Source organism: Mytilus trossulus, chromosome 10 (genome assembly GCF_036588685.1).
Source record: "Mytilus trossulus isolate FHL-02 chromosome 10, PNRI_Mtr1.1.1.hap1, whole genome shotgun sequence".
NCBI lineage: Eukaryota > Metazoa > Mollusca > Bivalvia > Mytilida > Mytilidae > Mytilus > Mytilus trossulus.
Window position 1 is genome coordinate 37,551,178 of NC_086382.1, and position 21,655 is coordinate 37,572,832.

Below are 21,655 nucleotides of genomic sequence, written 5' to 3' on the forward strand. Positions count from 1 at the left end.
CTCCTACAATCTCATAAATTTGATGTAAAATGACGGTGGGCATGGATAACATAAACAAGCTCCGTATGAAATTTTTAAAGCAGAATTATAAAGTACTTACACCACACATAACTGTTTTATCCAGATTTTAATTATTAAAAGTGGTAAATTTAGAGAATGTTAGTAATGTCGCCTACGGCAGAATAAATAGTACCGTTTTCCCTATAAACGTATGATAACAAATTCAGAGCAAATGATCCGAGTCCGAAATAACAGTTTTTCATGTATGCTTGATTATAATGCTGCAGGCAATACACATATTCTGATCAAGAGCGTGCATATTGTATAATAAATTCTTAAATAAAATGCAAAAGTTGTCATTTCGACAGAGAATGTTGTAAAATTAGTTTCAAACACTAAAGCATAATTCGTAACAAAAAATAATTACAAATAAAAAACACTTCTTATTCTCTTGATAAAATTTTGTAGCCGTTGTGTGGCGTTTATTATTATTGTTTTCTAAACGCTACAAAAGGAGAAACAAATACATCGTTTACTCGGTGATTACTGAACCTGTTTGAACTTTCAATAATGCATGCCATGTTGTTGGTAAAAAGACTTTTTACAAACGTAAAAACAAATACATCGTTAATCACAGTGAAGTTAGAAACAAATGCAGCGTTTGTTCTAACAAACGATGAACGACAATCTGTAGATGTATTTGTAGCGAGTGCATAGTTTGTCAACGTTTATGTAAACTTTGCAAACGTATGTTAGAAACAAATGGTCAAAACATGTGCGCGCTTAGCCGTTTGCATCGGTTGTGTTACATCGATATTGAAATCGACGAGTTTGATTATTATTTTTTAATTGGGACATCAGTGGTAATGAAACTATACTCAGTCTATGGAAGGTGCGATACGATAAAACTTTTCTTATACCAATGAGCGATATTGTCTTATATCAACAGTTGCATTGTGGGAAATCTCAGACGAATGTTTTTTTCTATATCTATACATTTAGATCGTTCAGTGCTGTTTATTTGGTATTTTTATTGACGTAATCGTTCCTGTACCATCATAACTGTCGTTACCTTTAAAGCTTTAGAAGTGTGTTTGTTCATATTGCACTTAACAAAAGATTCAGCACCCAAATGACGTTTTGAAAGTACAGGAAAGCAGTTATTTATAAGGGGTTTATCTGATATAAGATTTATAGATATATTAAGAAGATGGTGCATTAGTTCGAACGAGAGAACTTTCCATCAAAGTAATAGTTTGTTTTAAGTAAACCATTATAGACCAGAGTAGGGCCTTAAACACGGAGCCTTAACTCTCAGCGAACACCACGCTATACAGGAACCAAACAATTACTAGTGTTAAACCACTCAAATAGGAAAACCAACAATCTAATTTGTATTAAAAAAAAGGAGATTCAAAAATGCACAGGCCAAGTTTTGTCGAATCTGAACGAGGACAGTATGATTCATCTTTGTCAAAAATTAGTTTCATTGTTTTCAATAAAGAAAGTCTTCCATGCATGCGTTGCGAGCATATCTGATATATATTATTTTGGTGCGTTCATTATAAATTTGCTAAATGTTATATATATGTGAACAATGATTTTGATACTTAGCTATTTGATTACGACATTGTTTATTAAACCCCATCGGTACTGGCATTTTCAAATTTTGAAAATGGTGGATTGAACCTGGTTATATTGCTCTAAACCTATCACGTGTATGACAGTATCATCAAATTCTGTCATATTTTCAACGATGCATGAACAAAACAGACATAATAGGTAAAATTGTCAAAATATGGATAGAACAGTCAAATATTAATACTAATAATTACTAATATCGATATTACAAAAACACCGCTATGATATTTAAAAAGTATCGCATTGATATTTTAAAAGCATCGCATTGTTTATTTATGTATATTAGAAAAACACAGCACTTCAAATTTTACACGGACATAACTTTTAGCTTCTAACAAACTTCTGAATGTATATTTAGACTCAATTGTTGTTTATATTTAAACAATAAGTTTTAAATTTAGCATTTCCTTAATTTTTCGTTGCCGAAAACAACATTTTCCGCATGGAATGTCTGCATATTTACAATTGATATTAAACAATATCGCTCATTGATATTAGAAAAGTGTTTATCGATACGCTTCTTCCATATGCTGCAAATGAATATCAAGAACCCAGAATAACTAATATAATTACAGCACATTTCAGTCAGTATGTAGCTGATTGTAATATGTTTGGTTAGCTTGATTGTAAGCTGAACCGTGAAGTCATTGTTAGGTAAGGTAAACTTCCCTCCTTTAATAGTAGACTAGCCCAACAGATAAAAAATCTATCTCTCTGTAGGACTAAGCTACTATTAAAGGAGGGAAGTTTACCTTACCTAACAATGACTTCCCGGTTCAGCTAACAAGCAAGCTAACCACAGATATTACCATTAGCTACATACTGACTGAAATGTGCTGTAAGGGAATATTTTAAACAAAATAAAATTGTCCGCCCCAATGTATTATCATTCCTTTAGCTTCACTATTTTTTTTTTATCCAAAATCAGTTTTACTGCAGATGAAAAATAAATGTCCTACACACAATTTATACTACAATAGAAGATATTACAATAAACTCCTGTTTTCTGTATAAAATGAATAGTGCCAGTGTGACTATTGTAAACCAACTTATTTCGGCGAGCGATTTATTTTTCTTGACTTTCAGTAGAATATAAATATGAATAAGAAAAGCTTGGATTTTTCATTAATAAACTTCATCAAAGTAATCACAAAATCGCGAAATTGAATTGGCGCGATGTGGATCAGAAAGTATAAAACGCGAAATAAAGTATCCGCAAAAGTAAGTAGGTTTACAATAAACTCAATCCAATTCTGAATGGAAAAAAAATCCGAACTCAATCTACTATTTTGATATATGATTTAGTAGTTATCTTACAAAACGATGAATAATTATTATGTGCATTAGTTAAGGTCTTACCTTTTAAACAACTTATGATGCTTCTGATAAGTTTGGTCAGGACTTGTACATATAAAGGTTACTATAACGGAGTTCAAATCTCATTATCTAAAATATGCAGTCAAATCACTTGGTCGACAGCATGACTACTATAGAAATAGACACAACAAATGTTTGTTCTCGTGAAATTGGAACGACAAAGTTTATCTTACTTGACTTATAGTCCTTCGGTTTAAATAATACGTATTTTACTGCGTCCTTCAAGGTAAAAGAAAGTAAAGAAAGCGCACAACTCATCAATCCGTCCGACTAAAATACCTTGGGTAAAAAACTTCAATAAGAGTTTTTCATGCTTTTGTAAAATATCATGTTTTTATATTTGGTCTGCAGCTTGATAAAGTTGAGTTGTAGTATGTAGGCAAAGTTTAGATCTGCGGTGCAGCTACTTCCAAATTGTTGATAGTTTTAAATTGCACGATCCTTTGTATTTCTTCCGGAGCTTGATCATGTTGAATTGTAGCATTTTGGTTAACAACCATCTTCGTCGGTTATATATGAGAACACATGCAATCCCAGTCAAATGCATACAGCGACTTAAATCTAGACCGGGTATTGGTCTAGTTTCAATAGTTAAACAAATTCAGTTTGCCAAAACAACTTTGTGTGATAGAATTTGTTGTAGACTTTATGCTACCCTTAGATGTCTTTATTTATTTTTTGTCTTTGGATTGAAGTCTCATTGATGTTAACCCCGAATCACACTTAGCTTATATCATATATAGTGTATTCATGACACAATGCTTATTGTTGTTTTTAACTTGGAAATACAAACATATTAAAACCAAAAAACTATCTAAACTAGCACAAATAACTTAAATTAAATTTAGGTACAATAGTAGTATTATAGCCCTTGGATGGTGTAAACTTCCCCCCAAAAAACGTGTATGGTGTAATGGTGTATGGCATATGGTGTAATGGTGTAAGGTTTATGGTGCTATGGTGTATGGTGTAAGGGGAATGGTGTAATGATGTTTGAGGAATGGTGTGATTGTGTAACGTGCGATCGGGAATGGTGTGAATGATGGTGTACGACATTTCATTGGTTGAAAACAAAGTTCTTTTTAATTTATTTTTTCGAATCGTAAACATAAACAATAATAATAATCTTAAAAGTTAAAATTTATTTGCATTATGTGTTATTTCGGATCGTGTGTAGAATGAGGAATGGTGCATGGTGTAATGTGTAAGGTGTATGGTGCAAAGGTGTAACGTATATGGTGTAATTGTACAAGGTGTATGGTTAATGCTGTATGGTGTAATGGTGTATGGTGTTAGTGGGAAGTTAACACCATCCAAGGACTGTACTATGTCATATAGTTTTGAGTATGAAAGAAAGGTTGCTTACATATTAAATACAAAATGTATGAATTAGCAGAATTTGTTCATTGGCATATTATGATATAATTTTACATAAAAAAAAATACAATCAAAGGTCGATTGAGTGATTGACGTTAGTTAGTTCTGCACATGTACTTTTTGTTCTGTGTTACAAAAATGGTCGGAAATTTACATAGAAAATTTAAAAAAAATATTATTATGTTAATGAAAAATAGCCTTGTAAAAAGACCAACCTACATGGTTTTGAAATACATTGAATACGTTAGAAAGAACTTATTTTTTCTAAATGTTTCAATTTCTTCTCATAAACTTAAAAGATTAAGTACGAAAACATCAAAGTCAACAAATGGATTTAAAAAGATATACATCGGAAATGTCTGCTAAAACACATATCTTTTTCATACTTTCGGATGAATCTTTCTGGTAATGCATCTTGCATGATAACAGTATTCAGTTTATGATCAAAAACAGTTAAATAATTTTTTTCTGTATAATTGAAATTTGGACGAATGAGACACAAAGAAAGTTGAAAGAATTACATTTCCGTTATTTGCACTTACATTGTTCACCAATCTTGGTTGTGTCATGTGATCAGGTACCTGTCTCAAATGATGTATGTGAAGTTAGCAGCCGGTTCGTTATTCGTTATTCGATATTCAATATCCAACCGGCTGCTAGCAGCCAGTTTGATATTCAAATTCAAAATTTAGTGAAAAATCATAAGAAAATTAAATACTGGAAATCATAAGAAGCACGATTTTCATAGTCAAAAGGACTGTTAAGATACGTAGGAATCATTAAATGACCTTTTCAAGCTGTCGCAATTTCTCGTTGTCCTCGAATATAACCCTTTTCCGTGCGACTTATTTGTCTGTATGCAATATAGAGTTTTGTCATAAAAACGACTTTAAAGATGTACTTTTGTGTATAATGTTTCTTACGACAAAAAGAAAAACCAAAAACTCTAGCAATATTTTTAACTATAAATAGAAATATATATGGAAAGCCGAAAACAAAATTTCAGTCAAAAAATGTCCAAATTTAGGACAAAGGGCACAGGGTGATGGTGAGAGCCCCCTGATCTCTCAATCTTTCTAATATTTAATAGACATTTAGTCAATAGGTAGAAACAAACGTGACTAAAATGACTTTGGGTGCACTTCCTGTCTTCTATGTTTACGGAGCGCCCAAAGTGCCAGTTGGATATTCAAAATATATATCGAAAACCTACCCGAGATCGCTTAAATGAGGTTGAGACCCCCCTGGTCTTTCAATGTCCATACAATTCAACCAAATCATTGACTCTGTATATATAAAGATTGTATTAGATGGATTTTCCAGAAAAAACGTCATCTTCAATATCTACGGAGGGTATCTTGAGGGTTATTCTCTTTTGTTGTGGAGGAATAATAACGTCTTGCTAGTTTAGATGCTTTATGATCGTAAGATAAGAGATATACGTAACAATAACGTTACGTTACATTAACAATAGTGTGCGCGAAAGTACGGGAAACAATTACATAAGAAAATGATCTGAAGTCTCTTGGCCTATATTCACGACATTCTGGGGGCCTCAAAATGCATAATAATTACAATTATTTGAAATGATAAATAATCAAAACTTTGAAGTTCTATAAATGAATCACATTGAAAGTTTTACGTAATTTCACTTTACGTTAACTGTCCTTCACAAAAATCCTTTAACAGTTACTATAGTTCTAATGGATATAACTTCACAATTGGTCGTGTGGTAACTAGTCCTCTAGAAGTCCGTACTTTTGCTGCTCAAATAGTGTGTTTGCCGTGATCGTATCAAGTTGTTGAATATTCGCGTTGTGTTTGTCGTTGTGCATCTCTGTGGTCGTAATAATCCTTCCGTATAAAAGATGAGATGTATCCTTGATGTGTAGAGGTCCGGTAATATCTATGCCAGATGTGCAAAATGGTATGGTGTCTTTAACTCGATCCTTTGGTAGTGGTGGTGGTTCCCACGGTAGTTTTGAGACATATTTATTTTCCTTAAAAGTTATGCTAGAGTTTTGATCCTCAAGCATTAGGTTTTGTACATTTTGTATGATTTCATCAGAATCCGTCTCTAATCCGCTCGACTCAATTTCCCGATTTTTTTGTAAATCGCACTCATCGGGTTTGTGCGTCACTAAGACATTCATCATCGTAGAGTTCCATTCTTGAGTGTTGATATCTGTGTTCAGTGGTCCTGATAGCAAATAACCGATTTTTGATTTAACAGCTGTTGGTCCGTCACCTCGAATAACTTCATCTTGTACTAAAGACCAGTAGTAGTCTGCTCCAACGAGAAGTGAAATCGAAAACTTTTCATCCTGCGTGACTGGGTGGGCAAGTTGTAATCCTCGTAAATAGGGCAAGCTGTTAATGTTTACTCGTTTCTTCATATGTATCGGTGCGGCAATTTTTGGAACAATAATTACTTCCATTTGAATTCTTTCTTTTCTTTCGGTCTCAATCGATAATGTCGCTTTCTCCAGGTTGCGTACCTCACCTTCTTTCCCGCCAAATGCAGAAATTTGCATGCTTACTACACCAGTTGGTTTGATATTGAGTTTTTCTACTAGTTCCTGAGAAATAAATGAATTCTGGGCGCCTTCATCGAATAGAATGTTAGTCATAACACTTTCATCATGGTACCATACGGGCGCAACGGCGGTTTTCAAAAGAATTTCGGTATGTGCTGTAACGGCAGAATGCATAGCGGCGCTCTTTGTTTCTGTGGTACTTTGTAGCTCTTCGTTGACAGGTTTTGTTACGGCTTTAATTTCACTTGAAGTGGAGTTTTCATTCAGTAAATTATTACGGCAGATGCTACTGTGATGTTTCTTACTGCAATTTCGGCAACTGTATTTTGACCTGCATTCCGAAACCTTGTGATTACCGAAACAGTTAAAGCAAACTCGTTTTTCCTTTACGATTTGGGTGCGGGCGTTTATATCGGTGATCTTTGTACATTCATTTGGATGATGCGGGTTATGACAAAACAAACATGGCCTTTTAGTCTTAACGGAACTATTGTTGTAACAATCTTTAGACCCTGCTGACCATCTTTTATTTGTAGTTGCTGTCACGAACGATGCGCTGGGGATAATATCGATTTCAATCGGATTGGCGTTAGCGGCTTCTTGGATACAAATTTCTTTCTTTATAGCTTTGCGTAAACTTGAAATATCCCAATCATCATTACCGTGGTCTCGAGTAATATTTTGTCTGACAAAACATGGAAGTTTGTTGAGTATTAATGGTATTAAAAGGCTTCCGTACGATTCCTGATATCGACCCATTCCTTCTAGTTCACGTATATTACTTTCTATTGTGTCACTGAACGATTTCAGTCCCCTTATTCCGGGCGTTGGTGCAGGCAAATTTAGCAAATTTTGCATGTATACGTTTACTATTTTGTGTTGTTGCCCAAATCTCTCGTGTAGAATTTGTATTGCTTGATTATAGTTTGTATTAGTCATTTGCATTCCCGAAATAGACTGGCTAGCTTCTCCATAAAGTTGCGATTTTAAATAATTAAATCGTTGCACGTTACTCAATGAAGGATTTTCATGTACAGAATTATTATAGGAATCCCAAAAGGCTGACCATTCCAGTAGATTTCCGCCGAAAGTTGGCAAGTTGAGTTTAGGCAATTTGTTATAATGACTTGACACTGTGGAGGTGGGCATGCTTGACTGGCTTAGGCTTGTTTGCTCTGAGTTGAAAATTATCTGGTTAGAATGTTCTTGCACGCTTGGGTTATTGCATATAAAATCTGATGCATTAGGGTTAAGAGCTGATTGATTTTTAGAATGACTTACTTCTTTTATGAATTTTTTCTATTTCGTTATTCCAACTTGAATATCCAACTCGTATCTGTCAACTTCTTCAATTTCTTCGTCGAGGTCTTCTTCTTCTTCAATAGATTCTAGAATCTTCTCATTGAGGTCAGACAATGTCTTCTTCTTGGTTTTGATGAGCTCCATCATGGATCTGAGGTTGATAACATCTTGTTGCGGTTCTTCTGTCGGGTCTGCTTTTTTCAGTAGCTTTATTACTGCTCGTCGATGTGCGGCTCTTACTGTTTTGAGTTTCGAATTCATCTCTAGTGGTTTTCGTCACGGCACCAATATCTTGAGGGTTATTCTCTTTTGTTGTGGAGGAATAATAACGTCTTGCTAGTTTAGATGCTTTATGATCGTAAGATAAGAGATATACGTAACAATAACGTTACGTTACATTAACAATAGTGTGCGCGAAAGTACGGGAAACAATTACATAAGAAAATGATCTGAAGTCTCTTGGCCTATATTCACGACAGAGGGCTAAGATTGTCACTTTTCAGTCAAAAAATGTCCAAATTTTAGGACAAAGGGCACAGGGTGATGGTGAGAGCCCCTGATCTCTCAATCTTTCTAATATTTAATAGACATTTAGTCAATAGGTAGATACAAACGTGACTAGAAGGACTTTGGGTACACTTCCTGTCTTCTATGTTTACGGAGCGCCCAAAGTGCCAGTTGGATATTCAAAATATATATCGAAAACCTACCCGAGATCGCTTAAATGAGGTTGAGACCCCCCTGGTCTTTCAATGTCCATACAATTCAACCAAATCATTGACTCTGTATATATAAAGATTGTATTAGATGGATTTTCCAGAAAAAACGTCATCTTCAATATCTACGGAGGGCTATGATTGTCACTTTTCAGTCAAAAAATGTCCAAATTTTAGGACAAAGGGCACAGGGTGATGGTGAGAGCCCCCTGATCTCTCAATCTTTCTAATATTTAATAGACATTTAGTCAATAGGTAGATATAAACGTGACTTAAAGGACTTTGGGTACACTTCCTGTCTTCTATGTTTACGGAGCGCCCAAAGTGCCAGTTGGATATTCAAAATATATATCGAAAACCTACCCGAGATCGCTTAAATGAGGTTGAGACCCCCCTGGTCTTTCAATGTCCATACAATTCAACCAAATCATTGACTCTGTATATATAAAGATTGTATTAGATGGATTTTCCAGAAAAAACGTCATCTTCAATATCTACGGAGGGCTAAGATTGTCACTTTTCAGTCAAAAAATGTCCAAATTTTAGGACAAAGGGCACAGGGTGATGGTGAGAGCCCCTGATCTCTCAATCTTTCTAATATTTAATAGACATTTAGTCAATAGGTAGAAACAAACGTGACTAAAATGACTTTGGGTGCACTTCCTGTCTTCTATGTTTACGGAGCGCCCAAAGTGCCAGTTGGATATTCAAAATATATATCGAAAACCTACCCGAGATCGCTTAAATGAGGTTGAGACCCCCCTGGTCTTTCAATGTCCATACAATTCAACCAAATCATTGACTCTGTATATATAAAGATTGTATTAGATGGATTTTCCAGAAAAAACGTCATCTTCAATATCTACGGAGGGCTATGATTGTCACTTTTCAGTCAAAAAATGTCCAAATTTTAGGACAAAGGGCACAGGGTGATGGTGAGAGCCCCCTGATCTCTCAATCTTTCTAATATTTAATAGACATTTAGTCAATAGGTAGATATAAACGTGACTTAAAGGACTTTGGGTACACTTCCTGTCTTCTATGTTTACGGAGCGCCCAAAGTGCCAGTTGGATATTCAAAATATATATCGAAAACCTACCCGAGATCGCTTAAATGAGGTTGAGACCCCCCTGGTCTTTCAATGTCCATACAATTCAACAAAATCATTGACTCTGTATATATAAAGATTGTATTAGATGGATTTTCCAGAAAAAACGTCATCTTCAATATCTACGGAGGGCTAAGATTGTCACTTTTCAGTCAAAAAATGTCCAAATTTTAGGACAAAGGGCACAGGGTGATGGTGAGAGCCCCTGATCTCTCAATCTTTCTAATATTTAATAGACATTTAGTCAATAGGTAGATACAAACGTGACTAGAAGGACTTTGGGTACACTTCCTGTCTTCTATGTTTACGGAGCGCCCAAAGTGCCAGTTGGATATTCAAAATATATATCAAAAACCTACCCGAGATCGCTTAAATGAGGTTGAGACCCCCCTGGTCTTTCAATGTCCATACAATTCAACCAAATCATTGACTCTGTATATATAAAGATTGTATTAGATGGATTTTCCAGAAAAAACGTCATCTTCAATATCTACGGAGGGCTAAGATTGTCACTTTTCAGTCAAAAAATGTCCAAATTTTAGGACAAAGGGCACAGGGTGATGGTCATAAAAATCAGGAAGTCTATCCAAATTCCTTTAAGTCACGTGTGTATCTACCTATTGACTAAATGTCTGCATAATATTAGAAAGATTGAGCAATAAGGGGGCTCTCACCATTGCCCTGTGCCCTTTGTCCTAAAATTTTGATAATTTTTAGCTGAAAAGTGACAATACAAGCCCTCCATAGATATCGAATATGACATTATTCTTGGCAATCCTTCTGATACAACCTTTATATATACAGAGTCTATGATTTACTTAAATTTTGTGGACATTGAAAAACCAGGGGTGTCTCGCCCTCATTTTAGCGGTCTCGGGTAGCTTTTCACTAAATATTTTGAATATCCAACTGGCACTTTGGGCGCTCCGTAAAAATAAAAGACAGGAATTCTACCCAAATTTCCTTTTTGATACGTGTGTATATACCTATTGACTAAATGTCTGCATAATATTAGAAAGATTGAGCAATTAAGGGGCTCTCATCATTACCCTGTGCCCTTTGTCCTAAAATTTTGATAATTTTTAGCTGAAAAGTGACAATACAAGCCCTCCATAGATATCGAATATGAAATTATTCTGGGCAATCCTTCTGATACAACCTTTATATATACAAAGTCTATGATTTACTTAATTTTGTGGACATTGAAAGACCAGGGGGGGTCTCACCCTCATTTAAGTGGTCTCAAGTAGCTTTTCACTATATATTTCTTTTATGTGCCTTCCATAAATATTTCTATTTATAATCCTAATTGTTTTCTAGAGTTGTCGGTTTTTGTTTTTGTTTTTAAGAAAAATCCTGTATAAAAGTACTGTACCTCTTTGATTTTGTTTTATTGACAACAATTTATATTACATTTAGACAGATATGCAAATTAGAAAAGGGTTTATATTCGAGAACAACGAAAATTTGACACAGCTTGAAGAGGTCATGAAACTATTTCCTACGTATCTTATCAGTTCTTTTAACTATAAAAATCATGCTTTTAATGTCACTAAGTATTATTCTTTTTTTATTTTCAACTTAATTTTGAATATCCAACCGACTGCTAGCAGCCGGTTGGATATTGAATATCGAATATTGAATAACGAACCGGCTGCTAACTTCACACTCTTATATACATTATGTAAACTATGGTAGATTCATACCAACTCTCAGTTTGTCCACTTTACGTAAGATGTACATTATTGGCCCTTTTCGACTCGGTATTTAATCTGAATGTGTCCAAAGAAGTGGTTGCAATACACAAATAGACTCCAGTAAACATTAGTGCAGTTAAAATGCGTATTATTATGTTAAAAATAGCACATAAATGTACATGTATTGCTTTCACTAATACTAGCAATGACCTATTTATTTATTTTAGCAATTATTTTATTTATTAAACATTTAATACTCTGACATGTTTTAAATGTCAATAAACTATTTTTTTCTTGGAATGGGTTTGAACTTAGATTACCAGTTCACAAATTAATTATTATACAGATGTTTATATGTTACAGTTTTTTTGAAATCAATGACATTGTTAGATATAAAAAAAAAACAGGTTGCTTTTAAAAAAAAGACCAATAGGTAAACCTGTATTTGGCTAATTTTTGATTCAACTGAATTATAAACTATATCTCAGTGTTTTCATGATAATTTGTGAGGAGGAAAATATGTTTCTATTAAATGAAAAGATTGACCATTTTGGGATGTGGAGAGGGTGTTGAACATGAAGTGTAGAGAAAAAAAATTATTTCCTGATACGTACAATTTCTAAAAGAGTAATAATGATTCAAAACATGGACACCTGTAGCTTTTTCAAAATATTCATAAAATGAATCTAGAAATAAGTAATGAGGCATTACAAATTATTGGAACTTGGGCATCTAGTAGAACATATTAATGTTCGCAACCGACCAACCATCAATTAAAATAACTCATTCGAAAATTGCATTTTCGCATTATTGAAGTGGCATATTTTTTTACATTTCATAAATAAATATACAGTATTAGGTAAATGTCAGAAAAATATCAACTTTTTTGTATGAGGCTGAGATACTGGGGAAGGGCGAGTTCTACCGAGCCCTTCTCCAGTTTTGCGCCGAGTATTCTGTTTTTTGTGAATTTTGGTTCTAATCTTATAAAAGGACAACACGTTTTTTCTTGAGGTATACAAGTTTTAAGTAGGAATACATTGATTGCCATGTATTCAATATCATAGATGGAATTGACCTTAATTGCAGGAATTTAATACAGATAAGATATATAAGTGTTCCGAATGAATAATAATTTGGCTACCGAATATTCTCCCATATACTACATTTCTAACAAATTTATATGCCTGAACCTCAAAGGTTAACGCAAAAAAAGTTTAATTTCTTGGTATCAGAAATTTATCTTCTTTGGTCACATGTTCGGACTCTTTGTTTTCCCTTACAATACAGGATAACAATTGATTCCTAATAACACACATTATTCATCCATATAAAACTTTAATAGCCCATAAACGGTCATTTACCAGAATTAAAGCCGATTCTAGATTTCTTTTTTTTCTCGATTTAGACCAAAATATATAGTACCAAAACAAATATATAGTTAAAGTACGAGTCAGCTCGTTGGTTTTCTCGTTTGAATTGTTTTACATTGTCTTATCGGGGCCTTTTATAGCTGACTACGCGGTATGGGCTTTGCTCATTGTTCAAGGCCGTACTGTGGCCTATAGTTGTTAATGTCTGTGTCATTTTGGTCTTTTCTTGTCTTATCGGGGCCTTTTATAGCTGACTACGCGGTATAGGCTTTGCTCATTGTTGAAGGCCGTACTGTGACCTATAGTTGTTAATTTCTGTGTCATTTTGGTCTTTTGTGGATAGTTTTCTCATTGGAAATCATACAACATCTTCTTTTTTATATTTTATCGTCAATTTGTAAAGATTATCTCGAAAAGGATTTCCATAACCTATTAATATGTTTTGCTTATTTTGTTCTTTGAATAATGAACTTTACGTAAGATGTACATTATAGCCCCTTTTCGACTCGGTATTTAATCTGAATGTGTCCAAAGAAGTGGTTGCAATACACAAATAGACTCCAGTAAACATTAGTGTAGTTAAAATGCGTATTATTATGTAAAAAATAGCACATAAATGTACATGTATTGCTTTCACTAATACTAGCAATGACCTATTTATTTATTTTAGCAATTATTTTATTTATTAAACATTTAATACTCTGACATGTTTTAAATGTCAATAAACTATTTTTTCTTGGAATGGGTTTGAACTTAGATTACCAGTTCATAAATTAATTATTATACAGATGTTTAGATGTTACATTTTTTTTTTAAATCAATGACATTGTTAGATATATAAAAAAAAACAGGTTGCTTTTAAAAACAAAGACCAATAGGTAAACCTGTATTTGGCTAATTTTTGATTCAACTGAATTATAAACTATATCTCAGTGTTTTCATGATAATTTGTGAGGAGGAAAATATGTTTCTATTAAATGAAAAGATTGTTTTACATTGTCTTATTGGGGCCTTTTATAGCTGACTACGCGGTATGGGCTTTGCTCATTGTTCAAGGCCGTACTGTGGCCTATAGTTGTTAATGTCTGTGTCATTTTGGTCTTTTCGTGTCTTATCGGGGCCTTTTATAGCTGACTACGCGGTATAGGCTTTGCTCATTGTTGAAGGCCGTACTGTGACCTATAGTTGTTAATGTCTGTGTCATTTTGGTCTTTTGTGGATAGTTTTCTCATTGGCAATCATACAACATCTTCTTTTTTATATTTTATCGTCAATTTGTAAAGATTATCTCGAAAAGGATTTCCTTAACCTATTAATATGTTTTGCTTATTTTGTTCTTTGAATAATGCCCTTTCGACTTATAGTATCAATTTTGAAATCAAGATTTTTTTTAATTTGGTGCCGACGACAGTGTCAAAATTTGACTGTTTGTATTCAGATACATTATTGACGTCTATGCAATGATATTTCTGAATTTTTATTCAGATACAGATAAAGCCTAACATTTGAAAGAATTACTTGTCCGGTTTTTGCACTTTCATTGTTCATCAATCTTGTTTGTTTCATGTGATCAGGTACCTGTCTCAAATGTCTCTTATATACAGTATATAAACTATGGTAGATTCTTATAGACTCTGAGTTTTCTACTGTCCGTAATATATACATTATTGACCCTTTTCGGCTCAGTATTTAATCTGAATTTGTACAAAGAAGTAGTTGCAATAAACAAATATACTACGCTAATTACAGTAAACATTATTTCAATTGAGATACGTATTATTATGTTATACATAGCACATAAATGTACAAAAAAACCTTACAAATCAAGATTTATTTCATCTTCAGGCCATTGTTCCACTTCTAATTTGTCAATTCTATTACTTGATTTATTTCACTTGACTGGGCAGAGTTTAATCGGTTCGCTCATCATAGACCAGTCCATCTATATATAGGTGTTTAAGGATATTAGCTCATCAATGAAGTGTCAAGTTATGGTCATTGATCCGGTTAAAAAATGTAAACACCATATATGTGTATTCGCAAGGTAAATATGGAGACACAGCTGTTCTTTTAATTGTAAAACTTGTTATAAGTGTTACATTCAGTAAATTGAGGATATAAAAGTTGAACTATGACGACTGCAGTTGCAAAATATTCATATTTCGTAATTCTATAACATTTAAATATACATTTTCTTCCTTTTAACTATTATATGCTATACTATACTATATGATAGTCCCAGCTTTATTCCGAATGATTTTGTTATTGGGATGGGAGGTGGGGCAGTTGGATAACTTGAATAAGTGGGACGAAAGATACCAGATGGACGGTTAAACTCATAGATAAAAAAATAAACTAACAACGCCATAGCTAACAAATAAGAGAACCAAAAAATGGAACAAAAGAAACAACTTTAAATTCAAATAAGTCACCACAAGAATTATCAGAATATCTTTCGTTCGGAACCATGTATTTATTTATTGTCGAACGTGCAGCGTTTTCACACTCTGTACTTTTTTTAGTATGCGTGACAAGTGGGATGGTTACACTGTCTCTCTCTTTTTTTGATTTTGTTCAATACTTTTAATTTGTTTTCAACTTCGATTTACATGTAAAGCATATATAAACTGAAACTAATATTTTCATCACAAAAGTGGTAATGTATCACAGACGTTTGAAATTATACAATTGAAAGTAAGTTAAACATTGTCATTAATGTCACTATCACTGTCACTGCTGTCTGCCAGATCAATTTTCAATCTCTCCATTTGTTCGTCGATTACAATGTCTCTATTTCTGTATTCTTCTTTGATAATTGCAACATGACGGCAAGTTTTCTCCCAATCAGAAACTGTGATATCTGCCACTGCTTCATGTGCAAGTTTTAAAACATCGTCAATCCTGTGGGTAACGTTTCTTGAGGCGACACTTTGTTTTACTTGCTTCCATATCAGTTCTATAGGACTTAGATCTGGATGATAAGGAGGGAGAGCGTAAAATTTTATGTCCTCTCTCTCTCTCTCTGGTGATATTGTCTATAACATATTTTGGCGTTTGGTTGTTGGCTTTTGCTAAAGCAAGAAGCTGCGGACGGAGAAGTTTATTGTCAAACTGTATTTCTTGTAATCGAAGATAAGCCTGAATATCTGCTTTTTTGGTATTAGTTGTGGGTCATTTGTCAAACTGTACAGAATGGTTTGATGCATTGTCCATTATTATAACGCTCTTTTCGGGTAGGTTGCTCAAGAGTTTTTCTGTAAACCACTTTTTAAAGTTCTCACCATTCATCTCGTGATGGTAGTCACCAGTACACGATTTAGCCTTGTAAATCAGTAATGCATTTGGTACAAATTCAAACATTCCACCCCGTGAACGATAATAAGACGTTGTCCACGGCTTACTGGTTCTAAAACCCCGCATTCATCTTCATGTTGCCAACATTTCTTTGCAGTGTATGCAGTGTCAATCCACGTCTCATCTATGTACACCAAGTTCATACCTTTCTTCCGGTAATCTTTTATTCTGTTCAAATACTGAATTCGCTTTTCAACGATGGCATCCTTCTCGATCAGAACCTTTCTTTGTTTGAGAGCGCTTCCACTTGAAGCCAAGTTCCTTCACAATTTTCATAAGTAGTGATTTACTCCCGGGAAAATTAATGTCACACTTTAGCGATTCATAAAGTCTATCAATGGTTGGTAACTGACGGCGAACTGTGTAAAATTCCTGAATCTTCTGTCTTATTGCACATTTATCGAAGTCATCAACAGGCTTATATGGACCTCTTACTTTCTGTCTTTCTGGTGAAAAAAGTGTCCCTTTTTCATTTTTCTCTCGTCGAATTCTCCGTATAGTAGCCTCGCTAACCAGGGTAGCTTCTGCTGCTCTTTCTGTGTGTGCTTTTACTGGCGTGAATGTCGGTTGCTGAATCTGCGACTCAACAAACTTTGACACGTTGTAGACTATTTCTTTTGAATGAGAGGAAAGTATTCGCTTACGCTCGGCCATGTTTCGTAATACAGAATGATTTAACAGGATTAAAAGATGTGCTTAAATAGTAAATCTAAAAAGCGGCAAAATATTCACGCGTAAACCGAGAATTTCTTTTTTTAAAGCTTGTATTATGATTATATTTTAGGAAGGAAAAATGGGGTGTAAATATCTTATCTTTAATATATATTTTTTTTATAATATTAATCTCATAATAAGAAATATTTGAATAGAATAATACCAGAGCTGGTACTTTCAAATACTAAGCTATAGCACATATTAATATTTTTTATTTCAAAATTGTTCTACACCTCCCATATCATGCACTCATCCTTTAGTAAATTCGTGAGGTGACACTGATAGGTGATTAGAAATCAATACCAATTATAACGGAAATCATCCTTATCACACACATCTTTAAATAGACTGTCCTTATGCAAATTAAAACTTAACCTCCGCCCGATCAGTTGAAATTACATTGGTAATATACTAGTACAATAAAAAAACTGATAATAAATTGTTCAAATAAGGTCTTTGAAAATAGTGGAGTTAATTACTTTTGGAGTGTCACAAACTCGTTGGAAGTACTTGATAAATTGCATGCATATATTGGTGACTTTGAGTCTGTTCAAAGTTTTGATTTTTCTACCCTATATACCACTTTGCCTCATATTCTTACTAGGAAAACAGACAACATCCCTATTTAACTGGGCATTTAAAGTCAGAATGCGAGTACATATGTTCAAAATCTTTTAGGTCATTTTTTTGTAGCAATAAACAAAAGAACTATGTCAATTGGACATGCTTTGATACTATATATGCGCTTGAAATTTTACTTGATTACATGTTTGTTCGCTTTGGAGATTCCGTATATCGTCAAGTTTTTGGAATTCCAATGGGGACTAACTGTGCACTTCTTATTGCGGACCTGTTTTTGTATTGTTATAAGTTACAATTTATGACGAAAATTAGCAAAGACCCACCGAAACAACATTTCACACAAAAAATTACCAATACTTTTAGATATTTGGTTTAAAAATAAGCTATCAGTGATGACGACTTCAGTATGTATACTAACGAAATTACTTTGAATAAAGCTAATACTAACAATGACCACTGCTCTTTCCTCGATCTTGACATCTATATTATTAACGGGAAGCTTAATACAAAAACTTATGATAAAAGAGGTGATTTTTCATTTCCTATCGTTAATTTTTCATTTTTAGATGGTGACGTTCCCTTGTCGTGTAACAACGTATTAGATTTTAGCTAGAGAAATTTATGTTTTACTGACAAATTATTACACCAGGGTTTTCGATATCACAATTAGTCAAAACATTTACTAAATTTTATCATCGGTATAAGGAAATAATTCGTAAATATAACTCAACATGCAGATATCTTATACGTTCAGGTATTTCACATCCAATCTTTTATGGTAATATTCTTTACAAAGCACAAAAATATCAGCATTTATCTCAAAAGCTTACAAAACCATTAAACAGACTTATTAAGAAGGGATAAAGATACGATACTGTTGTCAGGTAATTAAAGATTGCATATGTTGACTTTTAATATTGATTCACTTATACTACACCCAGTACAAATATGTTGTCCCCGCAGATAAAGCCCAAACAACATCGTTTTTATGTACATTGTATAAAACTCATTCCATTAACTGCTTGATAAAAGAATTAGGTATTGAAAATTCACTTGGAAACTCAACATATACCCTAACGACATTTACCAAAGAGGAAATCCTGGATAATCATAGGTCTGTTTCTTTGGAATTTCAACCAAAGATGAAAAGCTGGATCTTCCATCAATGTATTAGATACCTAAACTACAAAAGTGTCCATACAATTAACGGTATATTGATGGGTCTTCCACATGCTCCACGAAACTTCTTTCTAAATTATTAACATCTATTTTATCAGCAATCAAAGACGGGCTTCAAAGTTATTGTGAAACTGCCTATTCTAGAGCATGTAGATGTGGGATGAATCAAATGTGGATACTTAAAAATTCCAGAGTACATACAATCTAACTCTCTTTCATCTTGTTATACAATGTAGTATTAAAACATTTAACTTTTCTTCTCTTTAAGCAAGTATTTCACATTCAAAACTAAAAGATAAATTGAAAGAGTTGGTACTGCTTTGCTTCATAAAAAAGAATGGCCAACGTAGATACAAGTATCTTGTCTTGGGGAGGGTTGAATCTTACTTAGAAAAGGATCACTCTGATTAAAAAAAATTATCTGAAACTGACAATATCAAGATGCTTGATTTCTTGATTGACAACATATTTGTTACGTTCGGATGACGTGTTTTTCATCAGACTGTCGGCATTCCAATGGGAACAAATTGTGCCCCCTCGAAATACAGATAAAGGATACTACAAATACATTTAAGTCAGCCTCATATCTTGACTTACATCTAGAAATTGACAATGACGGTCGGTTGAAAACTAAACTTTACGACAAAACAGCTGATTTCAGCTTTGGAATTGTGAACTTTCTAATTCTAAGTAGCAACATTCCAGTAGCATCTGCATACGGGGTATATATCTCCCAATTGATACCATATTCCCGTGCTTGCATTTCCTATCATGATTTTCTTGATAGAGGGTTGCTGCTATTAAACCATGATCCAAATGGTGAAGTTGAAATCATCCCTTTGTAACTTTTACGGACGCCATCACGAGTTGGTAGACCGTTATGGTAGTTATCAAAAGTACCAGGATTATAATTTTATACGCCAGACGCGCAGGAATAACCGTTTCGAAAATGATATCGGATATGTTCCTTATGTCGTAACTACAATCCCCTTCCCTTTCATGAATGTGACCTGCCGTATTAGACTATTTACCAGATTTGTTATCATATAAGCAACAAGACGGGTGCAACATGTGGAGCAGGATCTACTTACCCTTCCAGAGCACCTGAGATCACCCCTAGTTTTTGGTGGGGTTCGTGTTGCTTATTCTTTAGTTTTCTATGTTGTGTCATGTGAACTATTGTTTGTCTGTTTTTGTTTTTTTTCATTTTTAGCCATGGCGTTGTCAGTTTACTTTCGATTTATGAGTTTGACTGTCCCTTTGGTATCTTTGGTATCTCTTTTATAGGGTCTTTGCATCGGAACTAAACACATTTATTTGAAAACAGTTGTTGGCATAACACAGGTTACGTTCTTCTCATATATTTTATGATAGTATGATACCAAACCCCTAACGGGAGGGATTTTGCCTGATATTCATATGATGAAGACATAATCTTTCAATCAGTTTAATTGAGGTTTGGAGCTGGCATGTCAGCTAACTGTTAAAAGTCTGCTGTTATTGATGTGTTATTGTCATATTGTTTATTTTCTTTTGTTACATCTTCTGACATCGGACTATGGCTTCTCTTCAACTGAATTTAAATGTACACATTGTTATACGTTTACTACATTGACTAGAGGTATAGGGTGGTTGCAATCTCACAAACATGTTTAACCCCGCCGCAATTTTTCGCCTGTCCGAAGTCAGGAGCCTCTGGCCTTTGTTAGTCTTGAATGATTTTTAATTTTAGTTTCTTGTGTATAATTCGGAGTTTAGTATGACGTGCATTATCACTGTACTGGTATACATATTTTTAAGGCGTCAGCTGAAGGACGCTGACGGGTGCGGAAGTTTCTCGCTATAATGAAGACCCATTTATGGCCTGTCTGCTCTATGGTCGGGTTGTTGTCGCTTTGACACATTCCCCATTTCCTTTCTCAATTTGATGTATTTGCTTTCACTTATACAAGCTAACAAACATTTAATACTGTGACATGTTTTCAATATCAATAAACTATTTTTTCTTCAACTGGGTTTGAACTTAAGTAAACTAGTTCACAACTGAATCATTATAAAGAAAAAAAGTGTTTATATGTTACATTTATTTTTTTTAAACAATGAAATTGTTAGATATATAAAAAAAAAAAGATAATACTTGTATCAGGGTATCAGAAATTTATCTTTTTTTATAGAAATAGACTAATAGACCATGATTTTTTTACTGCCCCTGTTGAAAACGAATTACTGGTGAAGGCTTAAATAAACTTATCGTAGAAACCAGAAATAAATGTTGTACTAACTGCAGACGTGTATTTCGTCTACAAAAAACTGAGGTAGAAAAGCCTTAGTATTTCAAAAACTTTGTAAACAGTTAATTTATAAATATGACTATATCAATGATAATTCATGTCAGCACAGAATTGCTGACTTCTACGCTGGTGATACCGTTGGTGAGTTAAAACTCCACCAGCAGTTGCACCGACCCAGTGGCTGTAGATAAAAAAAAATGGTAATACTTTTAATTGCAATAGTCGGAGAGCAATGAACTGAAGGCTATAAACTATAATTAATTTGAACACTCTTATCACTGGCTGTATTTTGCCTTTCGAAAGAAAGGCATAATTTTTTTTGGTTTTAAAAGATAAACACAAATTGGTTTTTTGTCAAATTATTTGTATTTTCTGTATTTCATAAGTATCTTAAAAAATTATGCAT

At 33.8% G+C, this 21,655-nt stretch overlaps 1 protein-coding gene across 1 annotated transcript; it reads right to left on the reverse strand.

Moving 5' to 3' along the window:
* Nucleotides 1-6,131: 6,131 nt before the first annotated feature.
* On the reverse strand, nt 6,132-8,081 carry LOC134687869 (uncharacterized). The gene has a single exon (XM_063548328.1). It carries the CDS (start codon nt 8,079-8,081, stop codon nt 6,132-6,134), a length of 1,950 nt encoding a protein of 649 aa, XP_063404398.1.
* Between the last annotated feature and the right edge of the window lie 13,574 nt (nt 8,082-21,655).